This window comes from Zasmidium cellare (assembly GCF_010093935.1).
Source record: "Zasmidium cellare ATCC 36951 unplaced genomic scaffold M409scaffold_12, whole genome shotgun sequence".
NCBI lineage: Eukaryota > Fungi > Ascomycota > Dothideomycetes > Mycosphaerellales > Mycosphaerellaceae > Zasmidium > Zasmidium cellare.
In genome coordinates this window covers 310,270-332,024 of record NW_022986956.1, presented here as the reverse complement: position 1 = coordinate 332,024, position 21,755 = coordinate 310,270, and the positions used below count along the sequence as shown (strand labels likewise).

The 21,755-nt window shown below is 54.1% G+C and overlaps 8 protein-coding genes across 8 annotated transcripts; 3 read left to right on the top strand and 5 right to left on the bottom strand.

Moving 5' to 3' along the window:
* Positions 1-1,139: 1,139 nt before the first annotated feature.
* On the top strand, positions 1,140-2,261 carry M409DRAFT_21226 (uncharacterized protein; the record flags this gene model as incomplete). The annotated part of the gene is made up of 1 exon (XM_033805760.1): positions 1,140-2,261. The coding sequence occupies one exon, from the start codon at positions 1,140-1,142 to the stop codon at positions 2,259-2,261; it is 1,122 nt and encodes a 373-aa protein (XP_033669366.1).
* A 397-nt stretch (positions 2,262-2,658) lies between these two features.
* Positions 2,659-3,920, top strand: M409DRAFT_21225 (uncharacterized protein; the record flags this gene model as incomplete). The annotated part of the gene is made up of 2 exons (XM_033805759.1): positions 2,659-3,555; positions 3,606-3,920. The coding sequence occupies 2 exons, from the start codon at positions 2,659-2,661 to the stop codon at positions 3,918-3,920; spliced, it is 1,212 nt and encodes a 403-aa protein (XP_033669365.1).
* Positions 3,921-6,459: 2,539 nt separating this feature from the next.
* Positions 6,460-8,594, bottom strand: M409DRAFT_21224 (uncharacterized protein; the record flags this gene model as incomplete). Its single annotated transcript, XM_033805758.1, has 2 exons — positions 6,460-8,027; positions 8,081-8,594. The coding sequence occupies 2 exons, from the start codon at positions 8,592-8,594 to the stop codon at positions 6,460-6,462; spliced, it is 2,082 nt and encodes a 693-aa protein (XP_033669364.1).
* A 540-nt stretch (positions 8,595-9,134) lies between these two features.
* Positions 9,135-10,733, top strand: M409DRAFT_21223 (uncharacterized protein; the record flags this gene model as incomplete). Its single annotated transcript, XM_033805757.1, has 3 exons — positions 9,135-9,206; positions 9,700-9,950; positions 10,001-10,733. 3 exons carry the CDS (start codon positions 9,135-9,137, stop codon positions 10,731-10,733), a joined length of 1,056 nt encoding a protein of 351 aa, XP_033669363.1.
* A 600-nt stretch (positions 10,734-11,333) lies between these two features.
* On the bottom strand, positions 11,334-12,920 carry M409DRAFT_21222 (uncharacterized protein; the record flags this gene model as incomplete). The annotated part of the gene is made up of 1 exon (XM_033805756.1): positions 11,334-12,920. The coding sequence occupies one exon, from the start codon at positions 12,918-12,920 to the stop codon at positions 11,334-11,336; it is 1,587 nt and encodes a 528-aa protein (XP_033669362.1).
* Positions 12,921-13,397: 477 nt separating this feature from the next.
* Positions 13,398-13,883, bottom strand: M409DRAFT_53145 (uncharacterized protein; the record flags this gene model as incomplete). Its single annotated transcript, XM_033812284.1, has 1 exon — positions 13,398-13,883. One exon carries the CDS (start codon positions 13,881-13,883, stop codon positions 13,398-13,400), a length of 486 nt encoding a protein of 161 aa, XP_033669361.1.
* A 258-nt stretch (positions 13,884-14,141) lies between these two features.
* Positions 14,142-15,853, bottom strand: M409DRAFT_21221 (uncharacterized protein; the record flags this gene model as incomplete). Its single annotated transcript, XM_033805755.1, has 2 exons — positions 14,142-15,172; positions 15,211-15,853. The coding sequence occupies 2 exons, from the start codon at positions 15,851-15,853 to the stop codon at positions 14,142-14,144; spliced, it is 1,674 nt and encodes a 557-aa protein (XP_033669360.1).
* A 3,135-nt stretch (positions 15,854-18,988) lies between these two features.
* On the bottom strand, positions 18,989-21,637 carry M409DRAFT_65439 (uncharacterized protein; the record flags this gene model as incomplete). Its single annotated transcript, XM_033816512.1, has 2 exons — positions 18,989-21,535; positions 21,569-21,637. The coding sequence occupies 2 exons, from the start codon at positions 21,635-21,637 to the stop codon at positions 18,989-18,991; spliced, it is 2,616 nt and encodes an 871-aa protein (XP_033669359.1).
* Positions 21,638-21,755: the final 118 nt, after the last annotated feature.

Genomic DNA, 21,755 nt, shown 5'->3' with positions numbered 1-21,755 from the left:
GGCAATCTCGTGGGCGTCTTTCTCGAACTTCGCCCTCGGACCTCTCTCCTAAACTCCCAACGTTTCTCCCAAAAACAAGCGACTAAACAAGCAGAAACGAGCGGACGTGGACAATTGCACGAAAGAGTGGAGTGCAATGCCCAATAGCAAAGAGACAAAAAGACGTGAAGTCGAAGTCGCGAAAGTCGAGAAAGTAGGAAGTAACAGCTTCCACAACAAGAGAAAGGAAGGAAAACCGTTTCTCACATGCACCTACCACGTTAACTCCCTCCCGGCGGAACCAACCCACCCACCTATCAGAGCCCACCCCAACAGCACCACACCCTCAACGCGAACGCCAAATTCTCTCTTATACACGCTACACAGACCCGTTCTCGAACAGCGCCGCCCTGTTATCCAATCTGAATATAGATTAGTTGTGGATCTTCCACGCTCTTGAAGGGGAAACGTGCTTCGGGACGGTGCGGTGGCTTCCGATGAGTTTGGGCGAATGGATGGGACGGAGGAGAGGTTTGGGTGTGGTTTGTGCTGCCGCCGGTCTGCGCGTGAAAGGGGCGATGTGGATTTCGGAGATTTTGGCGGGAGGAGCCGCGGAGCCGATATTTCGGGTCGGGATGCCGAGGGCATGGGAAGATTGGAGTTGGAGACTCAGCCTCAGTGATCATATGAATAAGTCTGAGGAAGTCAATGTGGAGGTCTGGCTCTAGGTAGACAGTTTGGCAGTGCTCATGGAGAAAGGGGCACGTGGGTATTAGCCACGTACATTTACGCCTATTCGCTTTCCTTCACGCCATACGACAGAGTGGAACAAGATTCTTGAGCTATACTCGTTAGACAGACTTCACCGAGTCGAACGCCTGCTGAGACTCACTGCATAATGAGAGTCTCCGGCCTTTATATGTGATAGGTGAGGTTGCCGAGAGCATGTGAAGACCCGATTAGCTCAACGCTACGCAAAGCTTGGCATAGCGGGACGCGGGGCGGCGAACTTTCGCAAGCTTCACTCCAACCTCGACTCATCTTTTTCGCAGACTCACACAACCACCACCCGACTCACCACGAGACGACTACCACACAAACCTCAAACACATGTCTCACCGGTGACACCGACCTCACAGTGCACGCCACACACACCCACCATGGCGAACTCAGACGAAATCGCAAACGAAGCCGACGCGCTCTACGACCAAGTCAATAAATCCTCACTGGAGGAGGAGACCGGCGTACGCAGCAAGGTCTTCTTCCAAGATGAATTGCTCAAACTCGCCGGCGTCGACAATGCCAAAGCTCTCATGCCACTCATTCAGCACCTCACCAACAATGGCCTCTTCAGAACACTGCGACAGGCGGGCAAGGTGGGATGGAGCTCAAGACCGCGGGAGGCGGCAAGGCAGATTGTCACCTTGGACAGGGAGGATAAGCAACTGTACGAGATAATCGAAGAAGCGCATACCAATGGCATCTGGTCTAGGGATCTGAGGAAGAAGACGAACATGGCTACGAATACTGTCACAAAGGCTCTCAACCAGATGGAGAAGAGGAACCTGATCAAGAGCATCAAGAGTGTGAAGAACCCGGCTCAGAGGACGTACATGCTGTACCATCTGGTGCCGAGCGAGGATGTCACCGGCAACAGCTTCTTCGACAGTGGAGACTTGGATGAGAGCTTCAGAGACGAGTTGATGAACCTGATAGTATTCTGGGTCCGGACACAGAGCTGGAGCGAGAATAAGAAAAAGGGCAAGAAGGGACCAGTATCGCCAGTCTTGACAGCAGATGAGGCGTCGAGCAGGAAGAGGAAACGGGCAGAGGACATCGAAGACGCAGGCCCCCACGTCTACCGCCGATCTGCGAAGCCCGACCCCGAGACCGATTTCACTCAGATGGTGTATCGAGCTGGAACACACAACTACCCAACTGCAGAAGACATCCACAAGTTCCTCACCGAGTCCAACGCCATCAAGCCCACCAAGGCCGCCTCGTTGACCGTTGCAGAGATTCAAGGCTGTATCGATGTGTTATGCTGGGGCGAGAAGCTGGAGCGAGTGCCGAACAGGGATGGCATTGCATGGGGATACAGGACTGTGCGAGGCGTCTCCTTCAGGCCACCCGGCACGGCCATGGACGACTACGAGGATCACCCAGGAACAGGCTTGACGCAAGCTCCATGCGGTCGGTGTCCAGTCTTCGATCTCTGTCATGAGAATGGGCCGGTCAACCCGCAAGAGTGCGTGTACTTTGATCAGTGGCTGAGGTCGTAGGTCTGTATGGGGGTTTTGGGTCTTTCTTGAAACTTAGCGACGGCGCTGGTGGTGCTTCAAACGGCGTGTCCATAGATAACTTGCTTCTTGTCTCCGTCATGAAGAATACCAATGACTTTGAGTTTTGAGAGTCCACCGCAGTCCAGCCCGACGAAGGGTGCGATCCTGCCGCCAAAAGCGCGAGTCCGTCAACTTCATTGGACAGCCTTTCTGCAAGCACCCCGCCATCTTGAGGCCGCCAGCTCAACCGCACCTGCCTGTGGCTCAGCCCGACGCCTGCGCAGGAAGGCGCCTGCGTGATACCTCGCCTTCTTTCTTTCGCGACAGCTCAATTCCTGACCTCCCTTTCCGAAATCACCTCTGGAATGTCCATCCCAATAGCGGGTCCTTCCCAGCAATGGCTGAAGTCGGTGCCGTCGCCAGTGTCGCTGGACTCATCTCGCTCGGACTCCAGCTCGCAGAGTGCGCCGTCAAGTTGAAACGCTTCTGCGACCAAGTCGAAAAGGCCCCCGAGGCACTGCGCACGCTCGAGATCGAAATCAAGCTCTTCTCACTTCTGCTCCAGGATGTCGAGGCCTTCCGTATACAGCGCGCGATCACGCCCTCGCCGTCCCTCCTGCAGTGCATATACCACTGCCAGATCGTCGCTGCCAAAATTGTCAACTACGTTCAAGACATTGAAGGCATCTCGAAGAAATACAAGCTTCCTGGTCGTGTCTATACTGCACTTCGCCTTTCGGATGTTAATGCACTGTGCAGGAATATGGAGAGGACGAAGACGAACCTTATCATTGCGCTACAATTACTCTCCGTAGGATTTCCGGCCGCCTCGATCAATTCCAACCCAACTGCCTTGACTCAGGCTATGCACACCGGATATTCTCAACATCCTGCGGGGTCTTCAGAGCTCCTAGGCGGTGTTGTAGGAGAAGGAGAAGAACAACATGAGTCACATACAGAGACACAGCTCGCCAGGCATAATCGTCAGCCAGTTCCCGCTACCAAAGGCCACTCCAGAAAGTTTACCTCCTCCAAACGAGTCTTCAGACTCCAAGTTTGGCTTCCCTGGCTACTCGGACAAGCTGTTTGGGATTTTTCCTTGCGGCGGTCCTATCGAGGCTGGGAAATGTGTTTCCAATGCGACAATATAATCCCAGACGACAGCCTTGTATTCTATTATGTTCTGAAGGGAGATACGATGGCAGTGCAAAGACTCTTCCGGGAAGGCAAAGCGTCGCCTTACGACAGCAAGATCAATGCATGGGTCCACGTGGAACGGCTGTGCTTTCTAGAGGTACGTGACAGTGATTGATGTCAAGCCTAGCTGACTTTGCGCACCTTTAGGACGGCGCTGCAAGCCTGTCAGACGAGATGTACTCTACAATATTGTCCCACATGGCGATGCGCGATCGGGCTTTGACCGCAGAGATGATTGCAGGATACCGCCGCTTCTATCATTACTTTGTTGAGAGAGAGGTCGACCATTCCGGAGGCTTTTTCAATGAGCTTGTGGAACTCTATGAGATCGACATACTTGACCAATCATGGACGCTACTCTATACTTTGTGGTGGCTGATCCACCTCTCCTGCAGCGAAACTTGGACGAATTTAATCATCATTGGACTGGTTCAGACTGGATGGAAAGCTTCTCTCAAATAGTGTCACAGCTTCATCAGGGCTTCGATGCAGCTAAACTCACTCACTTGTGCTCGGGAGGCACTGGTATTGAAGCCCTACTGCCCTTGCGCACTGCCAAAGGAGAGTCGGTACTCCATCTCATCGCTGGTGTGATGGGCTTTGCGATGGGCTTTCCGACAAGAGCAGATGGAGGCGAAATGATCCGGGCAGATCGCAATGGATGGTCTCGGCTCTTTACTTCACTAATAGCTACAACAAATGGGTCTGCACTGTTGAATCTGGTCTCCCATGGACACGCTCAAGCGCACGGAAGCACACCATTCATGCAATTCTTGGAATTCAGCATGTACTTCACATGTCCTTCGCAAGCGCTGAGCATTTGGCAAGAGCTCTTGAACGATGCCGGCATTGTGCTTCACCAATTCCTAGAGCGGGAGATGGCTATCTGGAAAAAGTTGAGTCATACGGTGTATCCACACGCCACTTTTGGACCTGAAATCGGACTCAGCGGTGTTTGTCAAGACAAGCTGACTAGCGCTTGGCAAGGACAATATATCGCCCAGATTGTACTTTACCAAAAGCGAGAGATAGCACCAGGAGCCTGGCCAGTTTCGCCACATGTGCCACAGGCCATCTGCTGGGAACCAAGAGGTGATCACTCGGAGCACGATGACTTTTGGGCCGAGAGCATCTCTGCACGGAAAATCGCACGGAAAATCGCACTAAAAGACCCTTGGCTAATGGAACTATCGCCTCAACTCGGAGGATCAGGAAGGACGTGGAGTTGGTGGCCACAAAGAGACAGACGAACTATAACCCGGCATCAAAGACCCCAGAATATCTATGATGATAACCACGACCACAAGATACCGGGCCCTCCAAAGGTGATCGGCCTTCGACGGATAACCAGTGAGCCACGTAGCTTGGTACAGGCGTATAATGAAAGATCAAGACTCCTCGCAGGAGGTCTTCGATACTGTAGCGAGCACACTAGATGGAACCGTCAGAATGGTATTGAATGTCCTTGGCCGCCAAGGCCATACGATGGCTGTGAGGACGAGAGGTGTTGCAATCGCCTGCCGTCCTACGCACCCACGAGGCTAGACTTCAAGCAGCTTTTGGATCTGGTGGAGAAAGTTCAGGAATTCACCCGCATACATGGGGAATATCCGGCGCAATGCGGTCCACGGTTTCACAATGCCGCGCTATGGCAGGTCGCAAGTGAAGTTTACGTCAAGTTCTACACCCTAAAGAACGAAAACCTTCTAGATTATGCAATGTGCAAGTGGCACGAGTACTACCCCTTCTGTGAGCAGTTTCCAAAATGCCGGCATCAAGGGATCTACCTTGCAAACTTGAGACGGAGGAGAGAGGATGAAGAGCGAGGCTTGGAAGTGGTACCGGGTGATCATTGGTGGCTCTAGAGTTGTGGAAGCAGAGGCCGCGCTTTGGCCATTCAAATTGAACAGAGTGTCTCGAAGCAACTCATACTCCACAGAATCTCATACCAAAATCCACGATCTCACCCATATCACTGCCTCGGATAGCATCAAGCACGTAATACCGCATGTCCAAGCCTCACACAGGCAACGCTACAACTCCCCCTATTACCCAGCCCTGTTCCCCACAATACCAACCTCTTACAGGACTGGAGCGTTAGGAGCCTGCACCCTCTTCACATCATACATTTAGGCACTCATTAAAACATCACCATACCACATCCAACAAACCCGTGCCCACATCAATCCCACACACCCAACAAACCCCTCCGCACATCAATCCCACCCATCCACCATCACCTCAACCCCATCCTCACCAAAAGGACACAAGACACAGGAAGAAGTATCATGATCCGCGCACGCAGAGATCTCAACACCGAAGCAAACCATAAGATTCGATCCGAGTATCCAGAATCCTAGTTTACCTCGTGCTTTCTGATTTTATGGCGTGGAATTGACAGGGAATCGGGAGCACGGTGATTATAGATAGATGGATGTGTGTATCGGTGCCGGAGTGGAATGGTGAGGCGGAAAGAGTACGTCTCTTAGAGCGGGTGGCGATGGATTCAGATTTCTCTCGCCATTCCAGCTGATGCATATTCCAACAGCACCAGTCATCCTGCCCATGGGGCAATCCCTCGACGTTCCAGAATTTAGTTCGCCAAATGCATCGCTTGGCACATGTTGAGTCGAGGAACGGAACGACGTAACATCCGAGCTGGAGAAGTTTGGTGGAGGGAACGATCCACGCCTACGAGTCCATCAAATCCATCGCACTGGAACAAACATCGATCAGAACGGGACGAAGAGAGGAAGAGCGAGGATGGCCAACCGATGGACAGTCCATCCACTCCAGGAACTGAAACACAATTCCAACGAACCAAATTTCCAAAAAAAAAACGATACACTAATACAGAGCACCTAACCTATACCAGGACCTTCCAAGTCCACAGTGAGTGATAAAACAACAGAACGCCTCCCACGCCGTCGCTAATGCCCTCGAATCCGTGCCCTCACTGATACATCCCGTTCAACGTTCATCACCACCACGCCGGCTTCCACTATACCGCCGGTCCGCCGCCGATGTTGTGCCCACCGCCCTCCATCTCGGTGGTCGCCTCGCCCTTGGCATCCTCGACTTCTCGTTCCCGAAGGCCTTCCTCCTTCTCGGCTTCCTTCTCGGCGGCGACTTCTTCTGCCATCACGACGTCTTCGGGCTCTTCGGTCTTGGGGACGGGCGCGGCTGGTGATTTGGGTGGGGTGGTTGTTTGAGGGGCGGCTTCGGGCTCGGCGGGAGGTGCAGGTGCAGCAGCAGGTGCCGCTGGGGTTTCCTTCGAGTCGATTTGCATCTCGTCGTCGGCGTCTCCAGAAGATGGGCCTTCCCGATCCTCTGCGGTCTCGACGCCGGCCTCGCTGCGGTTACTGGCCAGCTCAGATTTTGCGCCTGATGCTTGTGCAAGAGCCTCGAGACCTGGTGCTGGGGCTGATGGGCTCTTGCTTGCCTTTGCTGCCATCACCTCCTCAACCACAGCGGCGTTCGCCTCCACTGCATCGGCAGCGCCATCCGTCTGCATTGGCACGTCCTCAGTATGTCCGTTCTCCGCATCACCATTCAGACTTCGGGCATCATCCTCCATGGGGGTATTGTTACCGCTGTCATCTACCGGTGCGTGTGGGTTCTGGAAGTCCATGATGCCTCTCCGCTTTGGCCGTCCTGGTTGCTGTCTGACACCATTCGCCTCTGCCATCTCCTCATCATCGCTTTCGTCGAATTCCTCGTCTCGCGTGATCTTGCTGTCCCATTGGCGAGCAGTATACCGCCGATCTTTGTTCGCTTCTGCATCGGCTTCTTCATCGTCCAGGCGATCGTCTTGCTCGTCCAGTGTCTCGCCCTCGCCGTCAGGACCAGATGCTGACATGCCAAGTGGTTCGCGTGGGACGTCTTGCATCTGAACAGATGGTGCGTGAGGCGAAGTTCGCTTGAGGTTCTCCAGAACCTGGGCTTTGATCTTCTCGAGATATTCGGGCGAATTGGCATTATCCATATTACTGGGCTTGACATCCAGCTCGAAGTCTGGTGAGTAGTATTCATAGTAGTCGGTAAAGGGAAGATCTGGGCCCATCTCCACGCCTACCAGCTGACCTGTCTCGTATGCCCATGTTCGGGCAACATTGCGCATGGTGTATCCACCGCCACCGAGGACGAGCGTTGGCTTGCCGAACGACTTGACGAAGTTGACACAGTTGGCATGACCCCGCATGCTGAGGTTGAAGCAGCCGAGTCTGTCTCCTGAGAGCGAGTCGCCACCGCATTGAAGAACCACGGCAGTCGGCTGGTAGTAGTCCATGACCCATTGGATGGTGGGCTCGAAGAGGCTCTTGTAGCTGTTGTCGTCGATGCCATCTCGAAGAGGGAAGTTCACAGCGTAGTGCTTACCAGCGCCGACACCGATATCCCTCAACTCGCCAGTACCGGGGAAGTACTCTCCGTATTTGTGGAAGGATACGGTCATGACGCGATCGGTAGAGTAGAAGGCTTCTTCGACGCCGTCGCCGTGGTGAACGTCGATGTCGATGTAGAGCACTCGAGGGTGGAATCGCAGGAGTTCGAGGATGCCGAGAACGATGTCTGACAAAGAAGTTAGCTTTTGTGGTTCGATCCTTTCTTTTCCATGTACTTACCGTTGATGTAGCAGAACCCTGACGCCTCGCTCTTTTTCGCGTGATGCAGTCCGCCAGCCCAGTTGACCGCAACGTCGCATTTCCCTCGATTCAGTCTTGCAGCGCCCTCCATGGACCCACCAGCACTGATCCCACAGAACTCGAACAAGCCATCGAACACGGGACAATCGTCTCCGACGTTGTAGCGACCTTGCTCTTTCATGAAGTTGTCCATGTTGTCGGGGGTCACGCGCTGGAGGAAGTCGACGTATTCGTCGGTGTGAAATTGAGTCATTTCGTACTTTGATGCTGGTTTTGCGCGGTAGATCTCCAGCTTCTTGTACAGGCCGTAGTTCATGATCAGCGAATGGGCCATCCGAATTCGATGGGGCTTCATGGGGTGACCAGCATTATATGCGTAGTTGCCGACATCGCTGTCATAGAAGTAGGCGACTTTCTTGGGCTGTGATGGGGCGGCGTTGATGCCAGTGCCAGGGGCATCAAGGGGGGTGTATGTGCCCTGAGGCATGGGCATGGCAGGCGACGTTCAGCGGATCGGAGAGGTATTCGTGGGTGGTATCGTAGGCGCGATGCCTGGTTGTTGTTTCGGTTGAGTTACGGGTTCGTATATGATGTCTCGATGGTTTTTTACGGATTCGGTCGATAGTTGAGTGGAGTCAAACCATATGCGCCAGTCTGCGCAGAGGTGGTCTGGATATGGAGGTGGAGGAATGGAAGAGACTCGCACATGCTCGCAAAGCTGGAGATGGCAGGCACGCTCGGCACACCTGCTGTATTCAGAGCGATGATCGAAGCTTGGCGCTGCTGGATGTCGGAGCTTGGGAAGGCGCATCTGATGTCGCGTTGCCATCTGCCTGCCTCATCTGCACCTTTCACCACCAAAACGACATCTGCATCTTCACCACTGTCGACCGCACCTTCCTCCGACCACCACCTCGAATTAAGCTGAACTCTCGCTAAACGGCCCCCACGTGCTTGCGACGACAAGCGAGCGAGCGCCGACTGAGCACCTCCATCTCCATCACCTCCATCCTCACCCTCCACATCTCCAGCCATGTCGGACCGGTTATCGCGAATGCTCGCTGCCGCCCAGGCCATGGGCGGTGGTGGTGCTCCTCCTGCTCAGGTAAGACTCATCTGTATAGCACTTTCCAACCTCCACCATGGTCCGAGATGTACTTGCTGGACTGGACAACGCAACGCCCATCTACCGCAATCAACACGGCCAGGACAGAAGCGAAAGAGATGTCGCCAGCTAGCAATTCTTCAAGAGATAGTATGAGGTCAAATGATGGGCATGAGACTTCTCCGGAAGACGAGGACCAGAGATCTACGACAAGTGATATGGATTGGGTCGATGTCCTGCGCTCCATCCCGGAAATCCACTATCCTCCACGATGGCCGTGTGAAAACTTCATCGATGCCGTCCATGCGGTGGAAGAGTGGGAAAGGAGCTTGCGATATTACGACGGGCTTGATGTGACCAAAGCCGAACATCGACTGGCGAAGACTGCGTTTGCTCAAGCTGCTTCCTGGACCTCCGTCGGAGTATCGTTGCTTTGAAGCTCACATCACACATGGCGATACCAAAACAAAATGCTGATACGATCATTTCATAGGACACCAACATCATCGACAACGCCGAAACCGTCTACATCTCCTCGCTCGCTCTCCTCAAGATGCTGCGGCATGGCCGAGCCGGTGTGCCCATGGAAGTCATGGGTCTGATGTTGGGAGAGTTCGTCGATGACTACACCGTACGAGTGGTGGATGTGTTTGCCATGCCACAGTCAGGAACTGGTGTCTCAGTCGAAGCTGTAGATCCAGTCTTCCAGACCAAGATGATGGACATGCTGAAGCAGACGGGACGGTCAGTTACACCATTGCGAATACTTTGAGGCAAATGCTGATTGTTTGCAGACCAGAGACTGTCGTCGGCTGGTACCACTCACATCCAGGTTTCGGCTGCTGGCTCTCGGCTGTCGACATCAACACCCAGCAGTCGTTCGAGCAGCTCACCCCTCGCGCCGTCGCCGTGGTCATCGATCCCATCCAATCCGTCAAGGGCAAGGTCGTCATCGACGCTTTCCGACTCATCAACCCTCAGACCCTCATGCTCGGCCAGGAGCCTCGCCAGACCACTTCCAACTTGGGCCACCTCAACAAGCCCAGCATACAAGCCCTTATCCACGGCCTCAACCGGCACTACTACAGCATCGGCATCGGCTACCGCAAGTCTGCTCTCGAGGAGGGCATGCTCATGAATCTGCACAAGACTGTCTGGACCGAAGCCCTGACCATGCCCGACTTCGCCGCCGAGGGTACGAGGAATGAGGCCAACCTGAAGAAGCTGGTGTCATTGGCCGAAGGCTACGAGAAGAGAGTCAAGGAGGAGACAGAGTTGACGAAGGAGCAACTGCGAACACGATACGTTGGAAAGGTGGATCCCAAGAAGCACATCGAGAGCGTCGGCCAGGAGCTCATCGAGGACAACATCGTCAGCGTGAGCCGGCAGATGATCGACAAGGAGGCCAGTGTGCCCGCCGCACCTACCGACAGTCTGGGCAGCGGTCTGAACGGCAAGGGTGTGAATGGCAACGCTGCCGCGAATGGCCACCCGCCTGGAGGCGATGCTATGGATGAGGACTTGTAGGTTAGAACAAAGGGCATGGATGGGGCTGGGGCTTGGGCCTGAGACGAGTTTCGTTTTGATGTGCATAGCCTTGGCGCCTGGCGCTTTCTCAGCTGGCGAAAACAATGGCTCCTGCGAGAAAAGGGTAGCTTTGCAGAGCCTGGGACATGGGGCTGAAATGAAATACTTATTCTGACTTCGAGATCGCTTCTTTTTCTTTGTTTCTTTCTACATGTGAAGGCCAAGGGTGGAGACGCTCTTTGGAGGGCTGAGGTATGGGTTTCGATAAAGGAGTGCTACATCACGACATCACGACGTGAAACGTGAGAATGAGAGACGGACTGTCAAGAACTGAAATGTTTCGCAAACGGGGTCCTTTCCGCCTGTCTATCTGATCTGATCTGATCTGCTAATGTCTCGCTCTCAAAGCAAGCAAGCAAGCAAGCATACTGTCTTGGGTATCACCCATTCCGTTCCCCCCAGAAAGTCCGATCCATGCCCATGCAAAAACCAAAAAACGCCGCCCAATGTGTTCATATACCCATGTCCATAACCATAAAACTCCATACAATCATTCATGCCTCCCACACAATCCTCTCCCTTTCCATGCGACTCGCACGCTTAGCAAGTAACATCCCTCGCATGCCGTCTGTATGCTAACGTGCCATTGCCCGCGATCGAGGGAATCGCAGCGGCGGCGGAGCCGACGGTCGTGATGGTTGAGAGGGTGTCTGCTGGTGCGGCGGGAGCAGCCGGTTGAGAGGGCGCGGCTTGGCCTGGTGGGAGGGTGGATGTGAGGGTGAGGATTGTGGTGACGGTGTAGAGGGAGGTGATTGCGCCGTTTGAAGGGGCTGGTGCTGGTGGTGCGGCAGCGGCTGAAGAGGATGAGGGTGCTGCGGAGGGCGCGGCGGCGGGTGCTGAGTAGTTGCTTGGAGCTGATGTTGCTGCTGGTGCGCTCGTGGCGGTCATCTGCGCACCGCCGGTCTGTGGGGCTCGGGACCATGGAGCGCGGGAGGGGACGGCCATGTTAGCTTTGGCGAATGCGGCACTCCATGCGGCGGTGGCTTGTGCGGAGTATGAGCTCGCAGCCTGGCCGAATTTGGCAGCGGCGGCAGAAGCAGCGGCGGGGCCGAAGGTGGAGACGACGTCGCAGGTGTTGGGGACGTAGACTTGAGGCCACATGCCGAGATTGTTGGCGGAGATGACGCTAGCTTGGGTGCTGCAGGAGCTGACGAAGGCCTTGTTGACGGTGGCGAGGTCGCCGACGAGCTTGTTGTTCGACATGGCGACGAAGGTGGGTTGGTTGGTGTACGCCGTGCGAGACTTGAAGGTCTTGACTGCAACGGATTGGGGGTTCTCGCCGGCGGAGGCGGAGAAGGGAGCTGCGGCTTTGTTGGAGGTGCCGCCGGAGTCGACAACGTCAAAGTCGGCGCAGGTGGTGTAGTACTCATCTTTGCCGGCGGGTGTGTTGCAGTCTCGGTTGGGCTCCGTTGGCCATTGCCAGACCCAGTAGGTGGTGAGAGTGCCAGCCTTGACATTCTCGGGGATCTTGAGGTCGGTCTCACACCAGGACTCAATGGTCGAGGAAGGCTGACCAGCGACGTGGTTTGGCTCGAGCATCTGGCGCTGAGCGGAGATGTTGCCGCAGTTGATCTGAGTGCAGCGGCCGTCATCGAAGTTCTGAGCGGTCATGAGGAAACCCTTCTTGTTGCCACCTGAGCCGTCCTTGTTCCAGTTCATGACATCGACAATCTTCTCATCATCGGAAGCTTGAGTGGTGCCAAAAACGAAGACAGTGCCGGTGCCTGGGGGCTTGCCGGTGATGTTCCATGGAAGTGAGACGTGGCCGTTCTCGAGGTACTTCATAGCGACATAGTCACCAGGCTGAACCTTGAGTTTGGGGTACTCGGAGGTGTAGTTGGAGGTCCTTTGAGCTGGGTGGCAGATGGGGTCAGAGCTGTCGATGCGCACACGAGTGGTGCCGTCAGTGTTGCGGGCACTAAGGCCTGGTAGCATCCACATCAAGCTGTTGCCGTTGTAGCCTGGGTCGGTTCGGGAGAGGTAGCCACGAGAGTAGCCACGGGCGCCGACGTATGAGCCGTCAGGTTGAATGACTTGGTACTCCTCAACCCAGCTGTGGGCTGAAGTGAATGGAAGGAGGGTAGCGACTAGCGCTGCGAGGGAGATCATCTTGGCGAAGGACGACATATCTGATATCGTAGTCGTTGCTGAAGATGTGGTGTTGCTGAAGAGCTTGTGGTTGAAGGCCTGCTTCGAAGAGTTGTGGGTTTTTGAACCGACAGCGGTGTGGTGGTGAAGGAGTGTGATGCGTTCGTGAAGCTGGTCCGGCCGACTTCGCGGTGTTGAAGGATGGTTGTTTCGAGTTGGTTGTCTCGCTGTCGTGAAGGTGTTGTGATGAACGCACGAAGAGAAGGTTCTCGTTTGCCAGGTGGATCCGCGGTGGTCTTATTCTTCTGATCGCGACAATGAGCGTGGGTGCGCCGGCGCGGGACAATGGCGAGGACAATAGAAGTGAGGACAATAGGGTTATGTACATGAAAGGAAGCCCGGCATTGTCCGCGGGTGAAAGACACAAAGACGCACGACGCACAAGAACAAAGACACGCAGCTGGCTAGAGTGAGGAAAGAGACAGCAGGAAGTGATACTCGTCCATTTTCACCGTGTTATGGCAGCGTTTGTCGTCGTCGCAGTGTCACGTGCTGCTTTCGTGAAGCTGCGTTTGCACTTGCGCCGGGCAACACAGCGAGTCTGGCCCAAATTGTCGCGAAACACTGCTTTTGCCCTCGTAGCGCATGAGCAGCCAAACATCTCGCCCTGACAGCTTGACAGGCCGGGGCTACAGAGTGGGTGCGGTCGGGTGTAGATTGTCGTGAAGCCGTCGACACGCTTGTACGAGCGTCTGCCCTCTCTGCTGGAAACGTCTCGCCCGGGCAGAAACCTGGTTGTGGTGTATTCTGAGCGATGATTCCACGGCACCTGGGCCAATCGACGGCGTTCGCGTCGGCGCTTGTGAGGACGACATGTTGCGCAGGTCCGACAATAGACGGCCGAAGACGTGAAGTCTTCGTTTCAGGGTCTCTTTCCCGAAATTCGTGATTCGCCAGCAGAGCTCGGAGCTTCGGCCGCAGCCGCCGAGCAGATTCTCGCATCACGTGACTGGATTGGTCGAGATAAAGACAGACCTCAGATATTGAGGTCGATGAGCCAGAACTTCGCTCTGTTCTTTGTCTGCTGGATTAGAGATTCTTGATGCAAGATCATGTGTACGTACTTGATCGATATAGACATGGCCAAACGCTCGATACCACCAACGCCTTGCTGAAGATCAGGAAACCCACACTTTTGTTGTCGCCCACAAGCCTTGCCTGTCGCTATGCAAATGTGAATACATCAAAATTAGCGCTTTATCACTCCGTTCCGTATGTCTCGTGTCCATGTGGTCGGTTGACCTGGGCTCCATTTGCCCCTGGCATCAGCCGCTCGGTCGCCTCGTCCGCTTCCTCTCTGAGCATATCCTTCTCCAGCGTCACACTCTTGCGGTACACAAAGCCGACAAGTACGCTGCCCACAATGAAAGCAACACCCAGTAGTATTGCGTTGACAGGGATCGGGTTGTTGTGGAAGGTGACATGTGTCAGGGCGTCCAGGCCGGCTTGGGCGAAGTTGAAGAGGCCAGCCGAGCAGATGATCAGGCCATAGACCTTGCCAAAAGTATCGAACCCAAATACTTTGGCGCTGTAGTCGGAAACGGCGGTATAGTAGAAAGGCCGGTAAAGGACGAAGAGGATGATGTTGATGTATGCCGCCCACATCTCAGGCACCAGCCCAAACACTCCAATAGCCGTGGCGATGGAGACGAGCATTGCGAGTACGAATGGCGTGCTGGTGTGGTCGAGAACGAGGCCGATAAAGGGGATTGCGACCACTCCGCCGAGCGGCAGAGCAACGTCGAAGAACTCGTTGACGGTGACTGCCTTGGAGTGCGACCCCAGCATCTCGGTGTATTGAGTCCTGACAGTCGCCACAAAGTAGTTGATCCTCAGCATCTGCACCATCGTGAAGACGGTGATGAGCACCCACCAAGGACTCAGAATCTGCTGAAGGGCAGTCTTGCCGTGCAGCGCTCCCCAAACGCCGCTTCGCCGAGCTTTGTCTTCCTCCTGCCTGGCGTGCTTGTCGCCCGACTTGGATCCCAGGAGCTCGCTGACCTCCGTAGCAATATTGTCGTAGTGTTCCTGTCTTGCGTTCTGGACATGCTCCTCGCCGATGCCGTTCGTTCTTGAAATATCATTCTGCGTATCCTCAACTTGTTTCACCAGCTCGCCTACACTCTTGTAGGACTTCGCCGGCATGACGACAAGCTGGACGATGAGGGTAAGAACAGGCACGATCAAGTAGATGAGGAAGAACTTCCTCGTGTCGAAGGAACCATTCGTGCCTTGGTAGATGAGTCGATAGATGAGAAAGAGAGAGCACTGCTGGTATCGAAGGCGCCGGTCAGAAGGGCAAGGATGAGGCCAGAGTGTTGTGGGAAAGTATTGCTGAGCTGGAAGGATGAGATGAAGACGAACGGTCCGCCGAGCGCGAGGAACAAATATCCGGGAATGTATGCATCACCTGGGATATCCTTCGCGAATGCAAGAAGAAGAGATCCCACTGCCAGGCAGACACATCCAATGATGCTCGCAACTCGAGGTCCGTAACGATCGAGCACCGTGCCGACTGGCAGAGCGCAGACGTTCGTGCTTACAGCAGCGATGGTGAACATCAAGTTCAACCGCAGCTCTTGTTCATAGCATACCCAAACCCCATCTTCCAGCTCTTTCTTCGTGCACTTGTCCTTGTAGACACCTTCAGCAACGAACACCGGCTTGATCGCAGCAAATCCGAATACGATCCCAGCTGCCAGCAAGCAGTATATCACCGCAATCACAACCTGCGCTATCCTCTTCGCCTTGCTGACTTCGAACGCCGGAACGGGAGGTGGTTGTTCAGCCGCCGGGGGATCCCATTCCGCAAGTGGATTGAACGACAGCTTCCTCCTCTCAGAACCCGTCGGTGATGCCGTCCGTGACCGGGCAAAGGACTCTATCGAGCCTCGACGCTCGTACATGGCCATGATGGTCGGAAACGAGAGCTCTCGAGCTCAGAGGTCGCGGGTGTAGTATGAACGCCAGAGGGTGGAGGTGTATGGAACTCGTGACCCCACTGCAGTAGCTTTGGAGATGTTCGGAACGATAAAGTCGCACCCGTACCGCGGTTCTTCCAGGACAGTGGTAATGTTAGAAAGTCGAAACTCTTGTAGAGACGCCTCTTTCTGCGAATTGATAGTAGCACAAGCACGCAAGAGAGCGGGCCAATGAAGAAATGGCAATGGGAGAGAGGGCACTGATAAGAACAGAAAATTCCTGGTCTCTTCTCGATAAGAAGCGCTCGCTACTGTACCTCTCGCGAAAGGTGGCTGGCAGCTGCTCTGGGTAGCCGCCGTGCTGGAGCAGGGACAACGTCTCGACCGGGCGGACGTTTGTTAAGCGCTGCAAGGCCAATATTGCGGTGGAGACGGAGGAAGAAGAGTTTTCGACGAGATGGATCTTTGGCGGGTGTTTTGTCAGAGTTCGTCCAGCGTTGTGCTCTCGGATCCGGCCGAAAAGAGGAAGCTCGGCTACAGCTGCCCGCCGTTGTATGCTTGGCATTGAGATGGACGTTGTTTCCTCTCCACGTTCTCAAACACCATCAAAGACATCGCTGGGATGCAATGTGTGCGGATCCAGGATAACAGAATACATTCAGGAGTGACAGGGCCACATGATTGAAGCGACGCCTGCATGCAGACTGCATCTTAGCTGAAAACGAGCCCACGTTTGGCCTTCACATCGTAAAGCCCATCTCTTCAACGGACCCATTCGGCTTTTCAGCCTCTGCGACAACGTTCCGAGGAAGCATGTGTCCGCGTGAGGTAACGGAGACCGAACTTCTCAGACGAAAAGACCTTCGACAATGGCAGCTGCAGCCCAAGTATATATGCTTTCGCTGGATGCCCCCACGCGGGTACAAGGACTCGACTGGAGACTGCAATAGTACACCAATGTACGTCAGGCGCGGATGTACAACCGGTATCCTACTTGGACTGTCCAACCCACGCTTGACCGAGCAGTGCATCATTTCAGGACGAAGCATCAGCCTTTGGCCTGCGGCAGCAATATGCACGCAATCCCACAGTCCTGTCCTATGGATTGATCCTTGAAGATCAAAGCTAAAATTCAATGCAAAATACAGTTTCCCTCTCTTTCATCAGCCTGACTTGAGCGTCAGTCTCTGGCCTGGCAATGGCTTCCTTCGATGATGCTTCAATATTCGCAGCATCAGCACAACACGCCCACATAACGAATGGTCAAACATTCACATTCGGCACGCCTACGCTGGCGTATCTTCATACGCCCACGCCGCCATGTGTAGCTTCACAGTCTCTGGCAGATGATCTCGTTGTCCGCAGAAACAGTCAAACTCCTTGATATCGACATATACAGTCCTATTTGCATCCTTACCCCATATGCTTGTGTCTACAGAGTTTGTCTACTTTCTTCGTTCGTTGTACAGCATTACCAAGCTGCCGCAAGCTCGCTACATTCAGATTTACCGAGAACAAAACGTTCCTACGCCTCGAGTCCAACATTCACAGCTATATTACTTTCCCCCAACCTTATAATCCCACAGACTCGACGCTCCTACGCCGGCCTCGAGCACGTCCCGCAGCACCAACACACTCCCTCTCGCCCCTCCACACACTGCTGCCGCGAGCAAAACGTTCCCTCCCACCCATCTCATCATATCACCCCAAACAACCTCAAAAAAATCTCCAGCCCTTGAAAAGAGCAAAAAGTACGTCTCAATGATGATGAGGGTGGGACTCGAACCCACGCTACAATTGGCGTTAGCTTTATGCTCATATCTGCAGGTTTGAGCGTCGAATCTTACAGGATTGCTCCACTAGTAATCCAATCTTCAGCACAGTTTGCAGTGTTCTGCCTGAAACTAGCGCCATAACCACTCGGCCACCTCACCAGGCGTATTGTTGAGCACGGGTTGCGCCTGTCTGTACATCATGGTGAGCAAATTGGAGCTGTGTGGGTGGGTCTGAGTGTTCGGGCCGATGCATGGTTTTGGGATGAAGACGAAGAGGAGGCGAGGCTGGGGCAGGCTTACGGTGCTACGAGGATTTTGGAAGCTACCGAGGCATTGGAGTTATTCTTTGGATTACTCACGGCCTTCGAAACTAGCAGTGACAAGAGATATCGTCGTTGATATCTTCCAGAACGGCCTCGTTCTCACACATCGGCATGGAACAACGTTTCCCCGACGATCTCAGGAGCCTTCGACGATCTAGCTCGCAGATCGGTTGTCTGTCGACGAGCACAGCTAATTGACGAATCTCCAATATCACCAGGTCGGTCCAACTTGACCCTGATAGTCGGCTTGGAGGCTTTGCTCTCTAGACATCACATGAAGTCCAACTTCTCCCAAAACATCTCGCCCACTTTTGCCACTCCATCCAGCCAATCAAATCACTCCCTCTCTTCTTCCCTTCATGTTTCCAACGACATCCCTTCTCACAACCTTCGCCTCTCGAACATCGATTCCCGTAGACATGGAAATTCCAACGAGGTCTTTCCAACTTGAAACACTGCAAACTCCATACTGAAGCCCCAAAAATCCAGAGCTCACTCTCCCGACAAACCTCCGCACTAGCGTTAGGGTTTTTCTGGGGTTAGACTTCCATGATCAGGACGGCGATGATATAGCCTCTGATGGGATTAGATGTATGTTTGAGGTTTGCAATTGGTAGATAGTGGTTGTGAGGGAATGTGTATGAAGTTTGGAGTAGTTTGGGGAGGATTTGGTCTTGGTATCGTCGTTGGTGTGTTTTGAAGCTGGTTTGATGGAAAGTTGATGTAGACTTGGACGGAGTGTACTCGATAGGTTTGTGAGAGAGGACAAGAGGGTGGCGACGACGATGTGGACTATATAGACAACTACTTCTACTCGGGAGGGTTGGGAGCATCATAGAAGGGGATATGAAACAGTAAGGGGAAGACATATCATCATCAAAGAGTGTTCTCGCTCATTATTCAGGCCCATAATCATCGGGGCAGTATCGTATCTCGCTCTCGCTAAAGTGGGTATCTCATGCTAATCGCTCGCTCAACGCAATCAAAACCAAGGGTATCTCATCGTAAAAAGTCATGTCTCATAATCATCACCCAGCCTTCTCGGCCAGCTTCGCCCGCCGCCCAAGATAGAACTTCTCGAGGCAGTCTCGCCGCTGCTCCTGCGTCCACCCCTCAACCACCATCCCAAACTCCGCGATGTCGTCGTATCCGAACTGCTTCGCCATGGTGCAAAACTGCCGCTTGCGGACGTCAAGGGGTGGATGGAACTTGTACCGGATCTTGCCCAGTCCGTCCTCCATGTCGACAGCATCATCGTCTGCGATTTCGTTCCGTGATCTATCAGTCAGTGGGGCCTCCACCTGGGAGCCTCCTCTCGCAAATGCGAGTTCGTTGATGTGGTCTGTGTCGTTGCCGGCTTTCTGTGCTCGGCTGGAAATCCTCGTCTCAATCTTCGACGTTCCAATCACCTCCGCATTCTCGTGCGAGTATTCGACCCCTGCTGATGCGAGAATGGCCTGTACAGGATCCTGCTTCTTCGCCAGCTCCTTTGCGAGTTTGCGCTTCGCTCCTGGTTCGTCAATGATGTCAGCGGCCAGTTGGCTCATTGCTGCATTTGGGTCGTCTACGTCCAGAAGTGCGAGTGAGTCGCCATCTTCTTGGCTCGCTTCGAGGTCAAGGCCGGCGATTTCATAGCCTGCTCTTGATTCTGCGACATTGGTCTTGTTGACAATGTCTCTAAGTACCACATTCTCTTTCATCGGTGCAAACAGATTCGACAGGCCGAAGATCTCTCCCTTCTGATCCTTCTGGTCCTGCACGCCCTTGAAGTAGCGTCGCTCGACTGATGCATTGTATCCGATGTTGGCTTGCTGTTGCTTGTAGATCTGTCTGGCATACACGATCTCTTCGACGGTACCGACTGAGATGAGTCTGAAGACTTCGACATCTCGAGTTTGGCCGATGCGGTATGCTCGATCCTGTGCTTGCTGGTCCCATGCTGGATTCCAGTTTGGATCCACAACAACGACCTTGTTTGCGCTTGTGATATTGAGTCCGACGCCGCCTGCCTTGGTGGATATAAGGAATGCGAACGACGATGGATCAGTATTAAACTCATCGACTACGTTCTGGCGGTCGTCCAATTGCATGCTTCCGTCAAGGTAAGAGAGGTTGTAGCCGGCGGTGAATTGGAAGAGCTTGTGAAGCATCTTCAGTAGTCGTGTTGAATGTGAGAAGATTAAGACTTTGTCGCCGTTCTTATGCCAGAGATCGAGCAGCCGCTTCAGTACCTTCCACTTGCCACAGAACTCAGCGTTGGCGAATGTGTTGAGGTTGTCTCGCTGTTCGTAGAGTCTCTTCCAATCATTAGGCACTGCGAGCTTAAGTCTCTGCAGTTCTTTCTCATGCTTCTCTGGATCGGCTGTCCCGGAGGGGAGAAGCAGTCCGAGATGATTCGACAGCTTTTGGAGAGTGTGCAGAACGGGAAAGACTTGGTTCTTCCATGGGCCAAAATCGTCGACATCTCCATAGCAGCAGTATCCAGACTTCTTTCCGGAGCCGCAGTCGCAGGGTGTTGAAGAGTCGCGGATAACGTGCAGAAGCTCCGAGTCGCAGAAGTTGTTGTAGGCCTCGGCCTGCTTCTCTGTCAAAGGGCAGAAGATGACTCTGTCGCTCTTCTTTGGGAGTTGATGTGCAATGAGCGCCTTCGTGCGGCGGATGAAGAATCGGGGAAGGAGATGTTTGGCCAGCTTGGTGGCAATGCGACGGGCTTTGGCGAGTTGAGAGTATGTAGCGTCATGGCTCTGGCCAATCTTCAGTGGTACGCAGATGCTCGATTTCCATTGCGAGATGGGTCCAAGAGCGCCGGGATTCGTCCAGTTCAGGAGTGTCCACAGTTCCTCGTATTTGTTCTGGATAGCAGTGCCACTCAAGCCTATGCGGCAGAATGCGTTCAGGTTGTTCATGGCCTTGCACGTCTCTGACTTTCTCTCTTTGAAGGTGTGGCACTCATCTGCGACTACACAGTCCCAGTCAATGTCGTTGATAGTATCCTGGTTGTTCTTGTAGGTGGTGTACGTGGTGATCATGACTTCGAGTCGGCCTTTCTCGGCCGCTGAGAGAGCCTCTTCCTTCGCCGCAGGGTTGCCGTGGTACTTGTAGACCTTCCACCAGCCCCAGCGATCTAGCTCGTTCGCCCAGTTTGCCATGAGTGCCGAGGGGCAGATGATGAGGACTTTCGGGTAGAATTCGCCTTCTTTCCGCATCTTCCGCATGCGTTTTGCGTCTCTCTCGTCGCCCGTCTTGCCGAACGCTGCTGTCATGAAGGCAATGACCTGGATGGTCTTTCCAAGTCCCATATCGTCACCAAGGATAGCGCCTGATTGATGCATATATTTCTCGAAGAGGAACTCAGCGCCCTCGATCTGGTATAGCTTGAGGTATTGGGCGATCGGGGCGGGGATGATGGCGGTGTCGTCGCAGATGGCTACGTCCTCGTACGGACGTGGGCGGAGAATGTCGGCGGGGAGGTCTGGTTTCTCACGTAAGTCTCCCATGCGCTCGTCGTCGGTAAAGTCGATCTCGCTGAAGTCTGGGGGCAAGACGAGCTTGGAGGTAGGGGTGGTGGTGGTACGCTGCTGGCGTTGGGAGGCGCGGCGAGACGAGACGTGGGCGAAACCATCGTCATCGCTGTCGCTACTCTCGACGCCAAAGAGACTCAGCCGCCGTGGTGCCATGGTGGTGGTGGTGGTGGAGTTGTTCGGGGAAAGAAGAATAGAGACGGAAGTATTTCAAGATGGGACGAAGCGGGGTCCCACGCGTTACGCGCAGAATCGCGAGGGCCAAGCCTTGCCG